The following is a 20,833-nucleotide window of genomic DNA, read 5'->3' on the forward strand; positions in this document are numbered from 1 at the left end:
TGATGCTCCAATGAATTTCTTTAAAGTCTAAACTTACATGAAACCGTCAGACAAGACAGAAACCATGCTGCATCTTTTAAGGAAAGTCTCACACTTTAACATGGTAGATGTATGATCCAAATTAGTTTTATATGTTTACTACAGTTTAACTTTGGAAACTCCAGCTCAATGTAGCCAGTATCTCCAATATCTACTGTTTAAAATATGGTCAATGCCTTTATTTAGTCTTGTATTGATTACTGCAAAGCCTTGTTTGCAGGCTGTACTGGAACTCTACTTTGCTTTCCATAAAGCTGTCCTTATTTGAACATAAACAACATGACCACAGTTAAGTCTTCTACAATATGCATTGAAGGATTAATTTAAAGATTTAACTATCAACTGAGGCGAGTGGCACTGCACCCTCTTGTCTTAATGACTTACTCTAGACTCCTGACCTTACCCTTAGCTAGACTACATACTTAGAGTGGCAGGGTCTCGAGATTCGGTCAACAGCAACTTTTTAACCTAAAGATTTACAAAGAACAAGCTATTAAGCCTTCATACAAGAGCTTGGCCTACATTATTTGAAAGGAACTGTTCAACCAGGTGGAGAAAGCTAATTATGGCTTAACGTTTTACCAGTTAAATAGCTTAAAATGGTGGCTGACATTCCACTCTCTCACCTTTGTGTGGTCTGACCCGCATGCATTATGGCTCAGCAGAATGTAAATAGTCTTAGTGTCTTGAAAAAAACACTGAGGCCTAAATTAAATCACACAGTTGGTTTCACCTGAATGCATTCACTTTTCTCTCTCATCAATTTGATGTTGTTGAAAGTCTAGTGGATTGTTAGCTGTGTGTCATATGGCTAGTAACCAAAAAATATCATGAATGGTTTAATGTCCTTACTAACATTGAGCATCACACCATAATTGCCTTTGTAGCGAAATGAAAAACAAAAATAAAAGTAGGTTTTGTTTTTTTTTTTGGTTTATTCTTAAAAAATAATCCAGAATTAGTTATACTTTAAGGTATACCGGACGGTGCTTACCAAATCAAAATATGCCACAGACAAGGAAATTACCAGTTAATATCAGGCAAAACACGTGTGCCAATGTTAAAAAAAAAAATTTATATATAGTATATATATATAAAATAGATATATATTATATATATATATATATATATAAATATTCTGTATATCTGTAAGTGTTAGTTCCTAACTCTAATAAAATATAAAATATTCTGTTCAAGGTTATATCTGTAGCATTGTTTATAACCTAACTCTAACCCTAACCCAATTGAGAAAGAAAATTACCTACCCCAGTTTTTGGTTTGGCACCGGTGCCAGCCGCGGGAGTTGTAAATGTCAGTGTTGAGTAAATAAGCTGAGGAGAGCTTTTTGAGTTTTGATTGGCAGATAGAGTTGTTGCTCCATTTTCTATTTGTGAGTCTAACTCCTGTAGAGAGATTAGGATCAAATTAAACTCTATCCATAATTATTTAGCAGCTATACGTACCTGATTTTGGCTTGGCAAAGTGAATATTTGTAATGCAAATGTAAGCAATTTAAACAAATATGATACATATGAGATATATACATACATTTATATATTTGGCAATGTTAGTCTACTGCCGGATATACCCCTAATCCAAAAATACTTAAAAGTTTTGGAAACAAACAATTTCATAAAAAAAAAAAACATTTCTTATCTATTAATTTGCTGTTGCAAACTGCACCTCAGAATGTTCTGACAGAATCTATTTTGGCCTTTTCAGAATTAATAAGTAGTGCTAATGAGTTACATAGAGCATATGGCCTTATTTCAATGTCTGTAAAGTAGTGGGATTTCAGTTTATTTACAGTTAAATAAATCTAATGTAAACAAAGAGTATGTGCTACAATAAGGGTGACCAATTTAACATTTTTACAGTATAGATAATTTTGTATTTTAGAGTCCACTTTGCAAAACTACTGTATCCAGGGAATTATGGGCCCGACATTCAAAGATTTTTCAAATTTGTCCAACTGTTATGCAACTCTGCTTGCATTGCATATATCTTCCACATATTCTAAGAAGTTGCTGTAAAACTGATATTATTACAAGGCTGCGAAATTGAATACATTTAAATAAATCTAAACAGGAAATGAATCGCAACTCAGACTACACCCAACTAATGCATGTGTATTAGCATACAAGGCGAGACAATGGCTCAGAGTGTTCAAAGGTATAGAAAAGTCAACTCTGCTGAAGAGATCATATTAATAGCTGACAATGTCTAAGAACATGAAGACACATTGTTTGGAAAGGGAAAACAATAACAATCCAAGGGTGAGAAAAATAAGATTTGGCACAAAACAATGCAAAGCATGTTTAAAACTATACCATGTGTCAGTACAATAATGTTTGATTTTTTCGAACGTCGTTATTGCATGGATGAGAACACACAGGTTTTATTTTATTATTAATTTGTACAAACACTGCATATTTCAGAATTCCAGCATGCTGCTTTATCTTTCTTTTTTTTTTGATGATGTTGTTCAGCCAGCATTCAAAAATACAAATTAAAAAATGCCATCTTGGCTGGTAATTACAAATATTCAGGCACTCAACGGCCTTGTAAATAGTATGTTAACTTGTTTGCAAATTAGTTAAGGGAAGGTAGTTAGCTCTCAAGGCAGAACTGAGGGGAAAAAAATTCCCTCCAACTACCCTTGTGAAACTCTTTTGAATATCTGGCCCTAAGTTCTGTTCTGATCAAGTGGCTTGCTATTACCGTCACCGGCTCTGTACTATCTTAGATTTCCATATTTTTTCCATTTTCTTCAGTTTATTTTGTTAATGGTAATATTACATTTCAATAGAAATTTGCCCATTGAGGTCAATGGGTAAAAAAAAAAAAAAAACTATCTGAACCACTTGGTCCAGCAATGGGTGAACCAGATGGGCGCCGCACAAACATGAAGACAACTTTGGATGTCAAATTGGTGCCCTATCTAGAGAGTGAATAGCATATCATTTTACATAATGGGATTCCATTAGGACCCTGAACATTTGAAAAAATATATACTATTCACACATCAGTCAAGTAACAAATCTTCTTTATATAACATTTCTTATAGTTTAATAGGGTGTGGTTATTCCATATAACTCCCATCAAGCCATCACATTTTCAGTATCAATACTGACAGTAAAAATCACGTTATTTCTGGTATGTAAACTTCTGCATTATTCCATAGTCATTAGAGTTTTCGTCATTTCTGCAGCAGTTTTAAAACAGAGAAAGCTATGCATTATCTTAAAAGATTGATGAAAAATACCCACAGGTAAATGTCTTCGTTTCTGTGTTGGTGTATTTGTTGTTGAAGAAGTGGTGCTAAGCGCATTTTCAATATCCTGATCAAGCTGCTCAAGTTTCATGATCAGTAGAACCATGGAGTCCAGTCGCGACCGATCTCGATCTTCTCGCATTTCCTATGGAAGTGGAGCAAAGAACAACATTGACTCACATATGTACACAACAAAAAAAATATCCAGCCCATAAAAATGTAGAACAGTAGGGACTGTGTTGTATTAAAAGAAAATAGGCACACAATATTTGATGAATATTAAGCATATTGCTAAAACACACACTTGTATGAATATGTCCCTTGATGTAATAACATAATTATGAATCTCCAATAAAAAACATTATGTTGTGGCTTAATGTGATTTTCACTGTATCATAAAATAATATAAAGTCATTGTAAAAACTATAGCCACTTCTGTCAATATGTATTTTCATAATTTCTTGATGAATACATATATCTTTAAAGCATGCATTTAATTAAACAAATGAGTTTAATTGGATGGCTTTTTTTTTATCACAGTTCTGCAGGCTTTTAGATGCCCCACTTTGTTAAAAGCTCCAAGTGATTGGTCGCAACACACAACAGAGCTTTCTCATTGACTCAGGCACTTGTCAGTCTCACTCAAATTCCTTTCTTTTTTGTCCAAAGCAAACAAAATTAGCATTGGAAATGTAGACACTGGCAATCTCCAACGCTTTTCCTTTACACATTAAAACAGAATCTTTGCAAACTTTGAGCAATTCCAAAGGGAGAAAGCGTATTATTTTATGACAGGTTCATAGAATAGATTTATTTTTCAAATGATGTAAGAGTAAAAAATGTTTAAGGAAAAAATGTGAGTAGGCCTACCATTTGTTTGCCCTGGTTACGTACGCCAATCTGTTTTCATATAGCTTAAACTGTACCCCTTCTGTTTGAAGATTTCAGCTCAAGTAAGTACCCCTTTACAATTTTCGCTCTACTGAATAGTACCACAGTTGCAATAAAAGACAGAATAATCAGATTAACACATTTTATATATAATTTATGTCACAACAGATTGGGATTGATAAACTGCTAGTTTAGGACAAAAAAAAAAAAAACAAACAACTGGCCTAATTCGTAAAACTTTTAATTAAAAGTCTTTGGATCACAGTCTCAAAAGACAGTATTTGGGAATCTTTTCGGAAATACACGCATTCACTTTCTATTCGGCAAAGTTATTATAAATAATCCAAAACACTATTTACTTACCACTTACTATACTCTACTAACCGTTGAGCTGATAAACAACAAGGAAATATTATGCATAGTGGTTTAGAGATAATATATAATACCTTTAAAAAAATCAATTTAAGATCATTATTCTTCTTTAATTTTCATCTTTGCATTTCAGAGTCAACCTGTGTACCCCCTATGACCCTTAGAAGTACCCCCAGGGGTACACGTACCCCTGATTGAAAACCCCTGCTGTAATATATAGCTATAACATCAAAGCGCATATAAAGTCAATTGTCCATAGTTCCATCACCAGCAGCCTTACATATCAGACAAAGAATGTTCCGAATGTACCACAGTACCTTGAAATATACAACATATGTCATGTTAATGTAGTCAGAGCTTAACTTTGGCTTCAGAGGCCATTTGTTTCAATAAATTAATTGTATTTTATTCTGCTGTAGATAACAGGTGCTTTATTCCATTTTTTTTACAAAACAGCAGTTCTGAATTCTGACTTTGCTCAGCACACTGTGACAGTTACCAATGACAGATACCAAGTGTTCAGTAGTTCAGAACAACCCTCACCACTAGGATAAATAAGAACTGTTTCTGAAAAATATGCATATTCTTTAGTGCATTTTAACAATTCTTAAAATGTTATCCCGGGCCTAAATATAATTCCTTACCAGACTTTTTTTTTTACTAATATAGGAAAGCAAAGGAACACTCGTATATTGCAGTTTTGATTTATTATTCATTTGTATTTATCCTTTCCTGAAGATATCATCACGCACAAGTCATTATTGCCTTGACACAAAACAACTTTATAAATGACATTACCTCACAGTACAAGCAATCAGCCCTTTACCCTTTACCCATTTTTTATTTTTATTTTCTCATGATCATATTGGCAGAGAAATCGGAGAGCACAATTTAGTTTTTTCTTTTGACTCTTAGAATCTTCCTTTTTTGAAAATGTTTTGGTATTATAGATTCATAGTTGCTGAACACATGTTTATGGCATATCTCTTGTTGTTTTGTCATTTATTTAATGTACACTTTTATTGTTATAAAATACATTTTAACAATAATGAATGAACACCAAGTTTCAGTTGTAGATGTATATCTTTTTTGTTTTAATGGTTGAATGGTTTATGCTAACTATAAACATTTGTATTTTGGATGTGTTATAAAAATATTTGTGGATGTTGTTTTATAAAGAATTGCATTGTACTTTACATTTTCATATGTATTTGGTCTAGATTGAAAAATATAAATAGAAATATATAATCAGATGTTTCCCCTGTGTGTACCACCGTCCTGTCCTGTCTGTGATGTGTTACCGTATAGTGTGTGTGAGCTGTTTGGTGTGACCCCCCCTGTCTCTTCCACTGTGTGTGAAATGCCCTGACTTGTGTTATGCTCTGCAGTTATATGGGCTGGATGAATAACACTTGATTGATTTAACTATGTTTACTCTCATCTCTTCTGGGTAGAATGCACGTAGCAGTAATGTTACAATATAATTCAAAATATTTTAAAAATATATCATTTTATAAATTTCAAAGTATATCGAAGCATACTTTGAAATATGTTCCTTTATATTTCATACTATATATATTATTATTTTCTCCCAATTTGGCATATCTAATTATTTTTAGGCTTAGCTCACCGCTATCACACCTGCGCTGACTCGGGAGCGGCGAAAACAAGCACTTGCTGTCCCCCGAAGTGTGTGCCGTCAGCTGACCGCTTTTTTTCAAACTGCAGACTCACCATGCAGTCACCTCAGAGCTAAGCGTCGGAGGGCAATGCAGCTTACAGGCAAGCCTGCAGGCGCCCGGCCTGACTACAGGGGTCGCTGGTGCGCAGTGAGCCAAGGACACCCTGGCCGACCTAAGCGGCGCTCGGCCAGTTGTGCGCCCCACCCTGGGAGCTCCCATCTATGGAAGATTCACTTTTATTAGCCCAAAAATGTTAAAATGCTAACATACTGCTAGGGATTTCAACTCTTCAGGTGCCTTCAGCTAGGGCTGCTTATAGACCATCCACCACCAACATGATGGGTGTTTTTTCTCACCCAGAATGCCATTAAAACCCTGAGTCTAGACCTACAGTTCCTTTATTTACCTCCAGGTATGTGTATTATCAATATCACAATTTGCAGGAACTGTCTGGTCTTGCATTTGTGGTTAGCATCTCTACAATCTACCAATTAAAGTCACTTTAATCTGTATTAGACATTAGTGTCACACCATCGTGAAAGAATAGGTCTTGTTTACCCTTTACCTTATTACAGTGCTTCTGTGCTCTGTGTTTATATACTGTATGATAATCAAAACTGGTAGCAAGACACCCCCCTTGTGCAGCTCTATTTACTTAATCTCTACTGCACTACACTGTAACCACAGAATATGTACAGTATAACCACAAGGATGTTCCAAAGGAGATACTATATGCTATTAAGGGGGACCCAAAAGGTAGATCAGCAAGTCATACATATGCTCCAACATATATTTCAGCATTGTATTTCATATATTTAACCAGGAACAGAAACAATCTCATTTTCAAACTTAGTTTTTCAGGGGTGTGACTGAAGCTGAATCCCAAGTCATACCACATATGATTGTTTTTTTTTTTTTTTTTAAATATCCTTGTACAACATTCACTGTGTCTACTAGATGTTGTGCATAATTACTTTGTATAGCTAGGATTTATGTCACAACTGTGTCTTTGCCAATTACCTTTAAAGAAAATACCCATTATAGCTAATAATGTAATTACTAACCATAATAAACACAATACCTCAATAAGAACTAGTGATTCTGGCTTAATTATCCCTATATTCATGATGAAAAAGGATTAGCAATTAATATTATATATGTTTAAGTATTTCAAATCAATCATAAATGTGTATTTGTTATAAGACAAAAAGAAACCTAACAATCCAAATTATTATTACATTTATTCATATTCTCAAAGGAAGAAGAATAAAGGTTAGGCTTCATAGATTAAAAACATATGTATCAAGAAGAAACATACTAAAACATTCAAGGAAAAGTAATGCATTGTTAAATGTTCATAATGAATCCTTGATGTGCTCTCTGGTCATAGAGTTCTGCATTAGTGAAGCAGTCTTAATAGTTCATCATGCATTGTCAAGTATTACGTATACATGCGCAAGCTTCCAAGTGGCTAAGTACGCATGTACAATGATCCAGCATTTAGTTGAACAGATGCACATTACGTATTGTAACAATATCAATAGCATGGCTTCAGTTCAGTTACTTGTAAACACACAATATAAGTTTGATACTTATTCTGTTGGTGCAATGTTTAAAACAGAGTCTTTTAACACAGTCGTCCTCTCTGTAGAAGTTAGTTGTGCAGCAGTGCAGTGCAGTATCTCCATGAAGTCTGTAGGTAAAAGCTTTTGTTGTTCCAGAGGGAGCCCATCTTCTCCAGGACAGCTTTGAAGATTACATAATTGCATCTTTGTTGAAGAACTTCTGAGTTTGATGAATTGAGAGTGATGAGATGTTTTGAAGAAAGAGCAAATCCATAGAGTGAAAATCCTTGTTTTGAGTTTAAATACCATGATGTATAGGTGTTCCCTTGTACTGTAAACAAGTCCTTTGTCGGTACTTTCATTGTTTCACAGTATTTGATAGACAGTTGCGTGTCACACAAAAGGGTGTGTTAGAAATGGAATGTATCCACCTATTTTGTTATCAAATGATTTTACATTTATCATTTAAACCTCCTATTCAATATAACTTTAGTTACATTCATTAGAGAAGCATATAAATTTCAGTTTCATTCTCTATAGAAAATTACGAGTACAAGCATATAACACACATCATAAGAAAATCAAAGGATAATATTCAAAATTAGTTTTTAGTTTATAATATTCAGGTTTATTGGGAAACTTACTTAAAATAACTATTAAAAACTTGTGTCCACAAGTTATGTAATTAGAAATGATTCTTAAAGCATTTTAATTAACCTTTAACACAATAATGGTACAACTGCATAGTCACTATAGCTTGGCTTGGTAAGTTTTATGACACATTAGGAGGCCAGACAATCAGATAGGATTTTGGAAGGCGAGCTTCAAAGAGTTAATACAATCACCACAGCATGTCACACAGACAACAGTCTGAATTAAATATCTGGGAAATGCTTATATTAAAAATAATTTAACCATGAATTTCCTTGACATAGAATACCATTTGACTGTGAAGAGGAAGTTGCTTTTATCCTTCCAATCCCTTTCCTTAATCCATTAATGGGTTAACAGTGAGCTAAAGAAAGACAAGGAAATGTGGGGCTCCTGATTGTCTGGTGAGCATTGCCTTCGGGTTAACATAAAAGGTTCTCTCATATTGAAGCAAACAAATAAACTCCATTCACTCCATTTTTAAAATTGTTAGAGTAACACAAAAATAAATAAAAAAATGACCAGGGTGGAATTATAAATAACTATATTATTTTAATATCTTTTTAGATTTATCAGAATATGGTACTGTTTTCTTTTTGCCTTGTATTTCTTATGTACTTTAGGATTGAGTGTTTTATAATACCACAGTACACTTTTTATGAGTTACTACATCAAAGATTTTAAAGAATACTGTAAGTTTGTAAAAGCTATACAATTCCCTATCCAGTTTTTCTTTTTCTGGAATTGCTATGCACGCAAAGAAATAGCAAACATCCAGAGACAGTACTTGTAAAGGCAGACAGAGGTGAGAGCCCTGGAACTAGCGTAGTGACGTCTGATCCACCGTGGGGGGAACAAAGTGATGTCCGGGGTTTCAGTGGGAGCGCAGTAGGAGACCAGGAGAATAACTGTGCCTGTGTCTAGGTCCTAGCAACAAGAGGTCCAGGCACCATGGCAGAGTGTCTAGGAGCATGGGGTAAGAGACCTGACCTACCGGCGCCACATTGGTGCACAGGGGTAGTGGTCAGGGTTGCGGTGAATGTGGTCTATTCACCTCCTCTACCTTCCATTAGCTGGTGCCTCCTTTTCCAGCTTTTGGAGATGGTTCTTCTCCCTCAAGTTCTGCAGACAGCGAGGCTTCTCTTTCAAGCTCTGGAGACAGCGGAGCTTCCCCTTTCAGCTCTGGAGACAGCGGGGCTTCTCCTTTCAGCTCTGGAGAGGGCAGGGCTTCACCATTCAGCTCTGAAAAGGGAAGGGCTTCTCCTTTCAGCTCTGGAGAGGGCAGGGCTTCTCCTTTCAGCTCTGGAGATTGCAGTGCTGCTCTCGCTGGCTCTGCACACAACAGTAGCTCCCCTATCTCTGGCTCTGTACACAGCAGCAGCAACTCTGGTTCCGGCACAGGCAACTCCAGTTTTGGCATTTTTTGTTTTGGCAGCTGCCGCTGTAGCCTCCAATTGCTCTCTCACTGTATGCGGTTGGACTCCTGTTGTGCAGCATTTGTCTGTAACAATGCTCTTAGCATTTTTTCCATTTCCATTTATTTATTTATTTTTTCCAGCTGTTATGAGTTGGTTCAGTAGGGGGCGCTATCTCAACACATGTGGTAAAGTGAACAGCGGTAAAGGCTGGCCAGCAGCAGAAATAGCAAACACCCAGAGACAGTATTGCAGTTCAGCTTTGTGGTGCACTTTTGATTACGCAAAACAAACAACGCAAGAACAAAATAATAATTTGAAAAATACGCTACACACAGAACTCTTCAAACTAATAAAAATAAAACAGCACCCAAGCACAGCTATCACGGTACTGTTCTCTCTTACTCTGTTTTACTCTCTTACTGTTTCACTGACTTACTCTGTTTCACTCGCTCCTACACAACCCACACCAAACAATCTTTCCTTTGTCCTAAAGGGCGTGACCAGGGGTAATTGGCAACCAATTATTCAATTACCACCTGGCCACATTCCACACTTTTCCAATCACACCTCAATCATGCAAGTAAACACAACTTCCATCACCAGATACCCAAACACACGTGCACCCATGTGCAGAGCCTCTGCTCTGCACAGATTCTCCCCCTACTCTGTCACAGTGCATTTTAAAATAAGTGATTAGGTCTGTTGTAAAAGTGTATTGCAGCATTATAACGCAGCATGCTAAAGTCTACTAAAGCACACTAAAGAACACATAAATGTAGTAAGAAATCCTTAAACATGGAAGACAGATTTTCGAAAACAAGAAAAACCACAATTTCGAGGTGATTTATTTGCATCACTAAACATTTCTCATGCTTCCACATCGTATAATTTGAAAATGTACAACCTACTTATCTGATTTAGAGATTTGGTTGAAAGGGGAAAACATGCCTTTAAAATCCTTTTTAGATCACTGTAGATTTATAATGAATTACTTAAAAAGAAAACATTATAAGTGAACAGTTGGTAAAATTGGTCGGTACCGAACTATGTACAGATTTATCAAGTGAGTATTATTGGTGAACCTGAATTTCTGAATTCCAAGGTTCTTCAGAGTAATATCTGACCCATGACATTTCAAGTATCTCTTTCATCCTGAATCAATTATATTATCATCACTAACTGGTATGGAATTAATGTTTGTACTGCATTCCCCATAGCTTTTCTGTTCTTTTCTGTTATTTAAGTATAGCATCTTACAGCCTAGAGTGACCTCAAGTGGTATATTTGCATGCATGCAGGTGCTGTTTAAGATGTACAGGGAAAATGCATGTTTCTTATTCACATAGCGATGTATGTTTTTAGAAAGAAATCAGTTACTCGTCTAATGACAGTCTCACCTCCCAGGCCCCTGATTGGTCAGAACTTGCTTCCAGCTGGTACATGCTACAGGCTATTCACTCACACCAAAAAACAACTAACAGCATTTCTCCTGGCACCACCATCTGCTTTTTTCACACTAGCCCAACCCCATTGGTCCCTCTCAGTATGTATTAACCTGGGATAGTAGATACTAGTTCCAACTGAGTTAGTACAACTCAGTATTTGTGTATCTCATTAATCTACAACCTTGTTCCTTTAACTTTTTTGGAATATTCCTGATATCTTGTAGAAAGATTGTCAATAGCATATCAAATAAATATTTTCTTATGCAATAAAGTTTTCTCATAAATCTTAGACCCCTAAGACCAATGCCCCTGTGACCTGATATTACAATGCTGTACCTTAACAATGATTTTCAACTATTTAATTTCATTTAAAAGCACCAGTGAATAGGACAACATAGTTGTAGACATTGGAGCAAACTTTTCCCTGGGTCGAACAGAATAATCCTGTATAAAGAAACTAGGGCACTATGCCTTTTGTTTAACTAAAATAATGGGTTACAACTGTTACAGTATTTAACTTAATAAGACCTCTAAGGATAAAGAATTCAATAGTGAATGCACAGTGATAAATAAAAGCCAATTTGGCTTCTATTCTCATCCTTAATAACTCTTGTGACTGTGCTTACATTTATTTTCCAGTTTTTCATAATTTGTCCTGTCAATGGAGTTCAATTAAATTTGTTAAGACCAATGAAGCATGTTTTTATGCCAAATTATGTAATGGAAATGTCAGAGTACTCTTTTCACAAGCCATGCAATGATTCATTCTTTTTCTGTTTTTTAATGTGCTGTTTTATTGTTAAGGAAAAGGTATATTTTAGTGGTGATCCAAATGACCAAACTGAATAAGGTACTGAACTAAAAGGAATGAAGACCAGCTTAAATAATGTGCTGATCCATTTAATTGCATACAATATTATACTTTTTATATTATCAAGCAGTCATTATAGCTGCAGTGTTTGATTATCCTGTTAACAATAATAATTCATTGGTGTCTGTTCACTACAGGTTCCAAAATCTCACCCAGTGGTTGGCTGTCTGGCATAATCTCAATTCAACTAAGTATACCATTACAAAACATGACATACACACCACTGGATACAACAGCAAATGATAGCAAGGTGCCAGTTCATACTTCCATTCAAAAGCAGGGCGGTAATGCTGACATTTTCATACCAACATGTTAACCTGAAGGGAAATTCATATTTAATTTCTTATCTGTTATTGTTGATCTTTTGGGTTTTCTGTTGATAATGTTATGCGTAGATCCTTATGCACCATATTTTCATCCTGTAATGGAAGCTTCTGAAAAGGACTATTGTGGTAAAAATCACATGCAGGCTGTGCAATTAGATTAGTCTCGGGGGGGGGGGGGGGGGGGGGGGGACACTTTCTCTGTAATGTTTTTTCCCTAGCACAGATGGCCATTTCTGTTAGTGTTCATAATAGGTGGTTGCATAACCATGTAGTTCCCTTTAAAAGCCTTTGACCTTTCACCACACAAAGTGAATTTCCTAGTTGATGAATCCTGTACTGTTTCATCTTTTTCCTTTACTGACCGTAACGTTGACTGTATTAATTTGACTATCCCAGTACACAACAGCATCGGCCGAGGGAAGCTTGTCTTCTTTGCGGCAACTGAAAACTACCTTTACATAAGATCAGGTTTCCAGAAAACAAATGCGTTCTGCGGTCAAATGACTTGGAATAGATAATCATATTAGACTTCTATTAAATTCAACTGTGTAATGGATTGAATTTTTCGGAGAGAGCATTTGCACATAAGCGGTAGCGAGTAGGTTGGGAACAACCAGTGCTCGGTTCAGTCTGCAGTAAGGCTGATGCATGAATTATCAGATATTTTAGACTTGGCGAAGTTGCAGTGTCTTTATTCAACAGATTATTATGTAGTGCATCTCTCACGTTCTAATTCCCCAGCATGTACAAACTGTCAACTCCTTACAACAGCTCACCTATTTCTTCATATAAGCTATTGTACCTTACATACAGTACTGTAAATTCTCAATGCATTTTTTCTAGCTAGAATTAATTTGCTGTGCCAAAAGTAGGCAATTTCTGTCTGAACAACTAATGCAGGTAATAATGTAATAATAATCTTTATTTTTATATACTGCCTTTCATAGTGGACCACCATCACAAAGCGCTTTACAAGGTATGAGACTCAGGTGTGTGAACTATGCATCAGCTGCAGAGTCACTTACAAGAATGTCTCACCTGAAAGATAGAGCACAAGGAGGTGACTTGCTCAATTTACATGGATCCATGTAAACCGATCGGTGCCTGAAATCTGACATCCATTTATAATTATTTTATAGATTTTTTTGTTTCAGACAAATAAATACAACACACAATAAAAAATCTGCTTTGTGTTTTTTTTTCCTTTTTTTCTGTTAGAAATATGAATATAGTTTCTTTATTAACCACCCAGCTGCCCATTTATTTAGGCGATTTCCATGTCAAAAAATTCTGTACAGATTTTTCATTCTTAGCCCTCAAGTGAGCAATTTCAAAACATGTGTGCTTTATTTTTACTAATACAAATGTTGTGTTGTTATTATGATCAATGGAAATATATTATTTCATCCATCCATTATCATTAACCACTTAATCCTTTACAGGGTTGCAGTGAGCCGGAGCCTAACCCGGCAGACACAGGGCGCAAGGCAGGACTACGCCATGGACGGGACGCCAGTCCATCGCAGGGCACCACACACACACTCACTCACATAGAGGGCAATTTAGAAAGACCAATAAACCAGAACCGGAGTAACCGGAGAAAGCCCACACAGGCACGTGGAGAATATGCAAACTCCACACCGTATATTATTATCAGCAGAACTTAAATAACAAAATAACAACATAACATGCATGTTCTTCAATGGCAGCATTATATAAGCATTAATAACAACATTTTTTAACTCTTTGTCGACTTCCAGCCAACCCTGTTGGTGGCAACTATCTAAGCGGCTCACTGCACTCAAGATGTGGCACTTTTCTGGCTGCAGCTTGAGGCCATGCTGCTGCAGTCTAAAAAATAACATTGATCACAATGGGATTTTGGCTCATAATTCCACCTCCCAACAGCACAGGGTGTCAACAGCAGAGCCCAGCCTAAAGTACCCTTCACCTGGATTACGTGAGCAAGACAGAAGTCTCTGTTGTGGGTAATGTCACCCTGATGAATGGCAACAATCTGTGGGCACGGGTCACGGCCACTCTTGTCAGAGGGGAATAATAAACACCTGTACATTAGCTATTGGTGTTTCCATGACTCCAGGGGCAGGGCCACAGGTACAAGAGGGATCAGGTTATTGTACATGGGGGTTGTGTTTCATTTTTTTGTGGAGGTACAGACTTTTAATGGCACGGAGAAGCAAGTCCTGGATTTTCTGTTTTGTTTTGATTTTGCCCTCATGGTTTCCCTCCCTCACAGTTTTTGTTTTGTTTTATATAAAAATAATAAGACTGCTGTTATTTACAATTCTAAGCAACTGTGTACATTGTCTCCTTGTCGTGACCATCCTATCACAACCAGCCAACCAGCCTCTAAATGTTCCTCAAAGGTAGCAGAGAACACTATGATGTCATCCAGGCACAGGAGCACTGTTGAAATTCTGGACACCAAGACAGCGCATCATGAGTTGTTGAAATGTTGCTGGGGCATTCTGGAGACTGAATGGCAACCTGTTGCATTCATACAGGCCAAAGGGAATGGTGAATGCCATCTTTGATTTGCCTCCCTGCTCAGTCTCCATCTGCCAGTATCCTGAAGTCAGGTCTAGCGTGGAAAAGTACTTAGCCTTCCCTAAAGCATCCAGAGCTTCCTCAGTTCTAGGAAGAGGAAATGCATCCCGGACGGTCCTAGCATTGAGCTTGTCCTTCTTCCATGAGATGACCATAGGGGAAGCATAGGAGCTTTGGCTGGGGCATATGATATTAGGTTTTTCCATCCCTGCACACGTTTGCGGTATTCAGTTGTGGGCACATAGTTGTACAGCAGACCCAGAAAAGCCAAATTAAGGTGGGTGACTCCCAAGTGGGGCACTTCTTGCCCCCCTGCCCCATTTATGCCACTAACTTCTTTTTGCTCAGTTCTGTATGATATTTCCAGAATATGTCAGTTGTAGAAGTTAACTGAGACCCTGATTCAATTAAGGCAGAACATTTTGTTCCATTACTCTCCACCGTGTCTTCATTGGAAGGTCCAATCAACTCATCAGGACCTGGTGAGCGGATGGTTTGCTCTTGCTTCTTGCCTCTTTTCTTTTCTCTATTCTGCTTGCAGTTCTTCAAACACATGCTCCAGGCATTGTACAACTAGTGAAGCTGTGAAGTGACAGAGAACCATGTCTGAACGTTACTTGATCCTCTGACGTCTAAACGTCTGCTGTATCCTAGGATACAGTGTAGGGCTGATTATTACAATGCTGGAGTCCAAATAAAACAGCATTTTAATCAAAATATTGTGTATTTCCTTGAAAATATTGAATAACAGACAAAAATCGGGTATAAATCAATAAAAACTGTCGTCCAGTTAAAAAAAAAAAATCCTGTAATTTTTTGGTAAAATTTGGAATAAACCGGAGATGTGGAACACTAAGTATATCTACAGTAGTTTAACCTCCCTCACTGTTAGAAATGTACATAAAAAAACAAAAAAAAACACTCCTGCACTAAAAGAAATACATATGGATCCAGAGATCATTCTGTATATTATTTCTCACTGTCTTTTCCTATCTGCTTCCTGTGCACATCTTGTAAACTGTGTTTTCAAATCTATTTTTTCTTTGTTGCTACAGTACTGAAAGATTTGGATAGTATCCAACAAACTAAAGCTCTTGGATGGGTTGGTCTCATGAGATACTGATTTTCCACAGTTTTTTTTTTTTATGGGGGGGGGGGGGGGGGGGCTGCAGGATATGGAGGGCGTTGGCCTCATCAGGACATGTCTTGGTCAGAAGGCAATTTGTTCTAACACACTTAATTATCAGATTGTTTTCTTCATTTAAATTAGTTCCTTTATGCTATTTCACAGCTGTAACATCACTACCAGGCCCCTTAGAAAGCTAATTACAGGTTAATAGGAGAAATGTATTTTATACTGAGAATGAGGATGATTATCTTTCCGCCTGGTTTAATGCAACTTACAGTTAATTTAACAGAAGCTTCGTTATTAGATTATATGCAAGAAAGCCAAACAACTAGCTGGAAAATAGTTGAACCTTTTACTAGATATCCCAAGAAGCTTCTTTTGTAAACCATTGTTCAATTAAAAATATTAAAACAATAAATGTATATATTAATTCAGAGACAAATTGGATTTAGAATAGTTAACATATTAAATATTTAGAAATTCAGGTTCAGATGCTAACTGCTGTTTAGACTAAAACAATATGTAATTCCTGTTCCTCTTTTCTTGATGTTTGTGTGTACCTTAGATTTTGGTAACATGGGATGTCTCAGTATCCCATTTACCTTCCCATGATATGGGTTCAAAGACTAACTAAATCCTTAACAGTATGATATAAAAAAAAGGTTATAAGTCCATTGCATTACTCAACAAACAGTGCAATGCAGTAAATAGTTGTAACTCTAAATGACTTATTATTTTATGAATCAAGTTCATTGGTTAAATTATAGCTTGGAAACTGGGCTGCCCTTTTTTGATGGAAAGTCTTTCATCTTTACAGATGGTAAATACATTGTTACCATGACTGCAGATTTTTTGGAAGAGTGTATTTTCCCAAGTGGTTTTTTTCTTAAACACAAATATGTCTATAAATTGAAAGAAAGACTTGAAGCAGTAAAAACTGTTGCAATATGCCGTCTCTTTCTACTGTGTTTACATGTTGGGATTTCAAACTATACTTCGTATTAAGCCAAATGTATTCTAGCATTTATCTGCTTCAATCTTAAATATATTAAATATGAACCAATGCAAACCCTAAATAGCGGCAGATCTAAAGACTGACAACTTAATAACAAGGACGCTGACATTTTCATTTTCAAGACAGAAAAGAGACATTTGTACTGTATCTCAAATCTGCAACTGTTTAGATCAATTCTACCAGACCTCTGGTAGTGCATTCAATCACATTACAAGGATATTGTGGGTTTGTTAGGCCACATTCATCATTTGCACCCACCAACAGCCAACCATATCATCGCATGCATCACTGTAACAACACAAATAGTAGCAGCAGAAATAGAAACCCTATGCAATTAATTTGACTCAAATCGTGTTAACTTGAAATGCTGGCACATTTATCAAAGGGATGAGATGCTCTATCCTTGTTTGGTAGATGCTTTAAAACCCAGAATTCCTGATGACGTGACGCAGGCTGTACTGTGGCCCTACTGATGGATTTGATAAGCAAAAGTTTCAGCTATATGCATTCTATTAGGAGAGCACCATCTTATCAGAGTACGGATGAACCTGCTTTATATCATGATTGCCATGGAGGCATAAACCAAGTTTAATTTTGGCCTATACAGAGCATTACAAGTGTGAGAAAAAAAGAAAGAAAATGGCGAGTTAAAGAGCCGAGCTTTCATACTGTACGTTTAGTCGTTTTTTACATTTAAACAAATGCATATTGTTTACTACAGGACAAATATGTTTTGTGTTTAACTGGAATGAAACAGTGTGTGTCATTGTGCATGAATTGTCGACTGATGAGAGCTATCAATACTTTGTGATTTTATTTTTTTTTATGTGCCCAACACATAGAAGGGGGGGGGGGTTCCATCTCTGAGGAGACCCAACACATGAAGAGGTGTCACCATCTCCGAGACGCCCCGACATACGAAGAGGCTCATGAACCAGAAAGGAAGAAACATGGAGTTAGTACATATTAAAACATATAAAGAGAGGGGCTCTGCCTCTTCCAAGGCCCAGCATATAGCAGGGGGGTTCCGTCACTGAGGAGACCCGACAAACAGGAGAAGGGTCACCATGCTGAGGAGACCCGACAAACAGGAGAGAGGTCATTGTCTCTAGGAGACCAGACATACAAAGTGGTGTCCAGCTGCTTCGGGACACATAAATAGAGGCTTCAGAACCTGGAAGAAAGGAAGAAAAGATCATGCGATACTAAAAGGTGAGGTTTGGCCGGGGGTCCTCTCTGACTCGTGGAGAACCATCCTGTAAGAGGTAAATGAAGCACAGCTTAACAAAGGGTTGGAGAAAGTGAAATCACTAACCCCCCAAAGAATGGACCCATGGCTCCGGACAGTTGGAATTAAAAGTAGTGTTGGAGAAAGCAATGGACAAGCAATGGAAATTGATACTGTATTCCTGACAGATAGGTTTGATTGTAGCTGAAGCCAGATGTAGAGAATCCTTTGGAGTTGGATTAATCTTACTTTGGGAACAGAAAGATCTGGTAGAGGGAGTGAGTGCTGAAGCCATGTAAGGTTGCGCTGAATTAAGTAGTTTGCAGATAGCTGGGTTCAGTTCAAGATCAGCTGATTGAACTGGGGGGTCGCTGCTGGAGTTGGCAGGACTGTAGGAACCAGACTGTGAAATTTAGAAATCTGTAAACAACAAAGATCATCAGCTGTATTATTATAAATGCCCTGTAGAGGGCGGGCTTGTATTAGAAAATGATTAGATACTGAAATCCATATTAGGACATACAATGGAAAACCATTGATTGTTTAATAGACCTCTGAATCCCAAAAATGAGGTGTCTGTAAACAAAGCCTGGTTATGTTGTGCTGAATAAGAGCGGCCCACATTATAATGTCTTTCCTAGCTTCTGATGAAATATTGATGTAAAGAAGAAAAAGTGATTCTTGATTGCTCCCTACTGGAATAGCGCTGCCATTTTTGAGAAGGGTCTTTATGAGCTTGTTGAGCATCCAGTCCTTCCAGTACAGTCGTTCAGGAGATGCATCCTGAGCCTGGAGTCGCCTGGTTCGGCAGAGATTAGCTCATTGGGCGGCAGGTAGAAATAAAGTATCCTGGTCGGGGCACCTGTTCAAATCTTACGGAGACACCGGACGGAGAGCAGAATGGTGGGCTGATCAGACCCTGAAGCTGCAGGAGAATGTTTATGCTAGACAAGAAATCACAGCAAATCCGAGGCAGAGATTTGCTGTGAGTACTCCATATTAAATGCTTCTTTTGCAGATGTGAGTCTTGCAATATGCTTAGGTTTAGACCAGAACATAAAAACTCAAAACAACTACACAGAGGTGACTAATGGTTTAAATAGAGTCGATTTGATTGATAGGTTAAAGGGGTTAGAAGCTTCTGCCCCCAAAACCACACTAACAGGTTATCATTTGACAGGCTGCAGAAAATATCATTTTATCAGCCGAGATGATTATTGGTTGTTAGTTGCATTGGAAATTAATTATATCCTGTGATTACTTAATAAAGCCCAGTCATGGAGCATTTGACAGGCTACACAAAATGAATAAGTGGGTTTGTGAGACGGTATTAGAGAGGTAATTTCTCAAAGAAACTATGGTGCATGGTGAGTGGTTTTTCCAAAATCATGATAATAAATGGGGAATGATATTAAGCGAGGTGATATAAAAGGGGTTCATCTGTATTGATCTGAGAGCACCTAAATTTCACAAGATTTAAGCAGACGTCTAATTCATTATTTTAAACAGGGTATTTGATTTTCTAATATGTTAAAGACCTGATACAATTATTGATTATTACAAATCACCTAATTTAAAGACCAAGCCCTAGCCCACTTCTTAATTTAAAATAATGATAATCTCATTGCTTTTGTGTTTAATTGTTTTAGAGCTGCCGTTTTATTCCTTTAATGTTTTGTATTTGAGTGCGACTGCTGAGATTTCTGTGCTGAGTTATCTAAACAGGACCCCCCATAAATGAGGCCATGTCCTCAAGGATTTCTCTCCTGGTGAAAAGAAAATAAACACAAATATCAAACGAAAGCCTGCAAGGGTTGCAGTACCTTGAGGTAGTCACAATTGTTCACACTGAATTTACAAATTGATGGTCTTGAGCATGTTAATAGGTCATTATACATTTAGAGGATTACTACTGTGTAACCTTCTGTAAAAGTATATCTGGTTTTTTTACATGTATTTAATTATTTTATATTTTCTATAAAATAATTGATAACACTACATTGTGTTGCTAATTACTGTGTATTTACATAGTAGTTACTTAATTACAATGTTTTATGCATGGTTACAATGTACTAAATGTGTAAATCTTTTTGCATGACATAACCCTAACCATAACCCTTTTCTCATACAATTGTGTACTTACTAACTGATACATTAATTTATTAACTAATAAATACCAGTCAGTGTCAAAGTAGTTGACAGACTGAAGCTGTCCGTCAGTCGGTGACGGGCACCTAGGAACATTGACTGTCACTAACAAGAGTGAATGAGTATGCCTCTAGTCTACAGCCTTTAACACCAAAACCTCCATGCGGGTCACTGTGACCCATTTTGCATGTAAAATGTTAATTATTATTCC

The 20,833-nt window shown here is 36.9% G+C and overlaps 1 protein-coding gene across 2 annotated transcripts in view; it reads right to left on the bottom strand.

Annotated features, from left to right (window-relative positions):
* The window catches only part of LOC121320184 (rho GTPase-activating protein 7-like), a 168,567-nt gene that overhangs the window by 135,450 nt on the left and 12,284 nt on the right, over nt 1-20,833 (bottom strand). For both annotated transcript variants that reach the window (XM_041258446.1, XM_041258439.1), the window contains exons 3-4: nt 3,309-3,458; nt 1,305-1,442 (exon numbers count right to left, since the gene is read on the bottom strand). In XM_041258446.1, coding sequence (XP_041114380.1) covers nt 1,305-1,442; nt 3,309-3,458 — 288 coding nt within the window. The remainder of the gene's footprint in view (nt 1-1,304; nt 1,443-3,308; nt 3,459-20,833) is intronic.

Source organism: Polyodon spathula, chromosome 1 (genome assembly GCF_017654505.1).
Source record: "Polyodon spathula isolate WHYD16114869_AA chromosome 1, ASM1765450v1, whole genome shotgun sequence".
Taxonomy (NCBI): Eukaryota; Metazoa; Chordata; class Actinopteri; order Acipenseriformes; family Polyodontidae; genus Polyodon; species Polyodon spathula.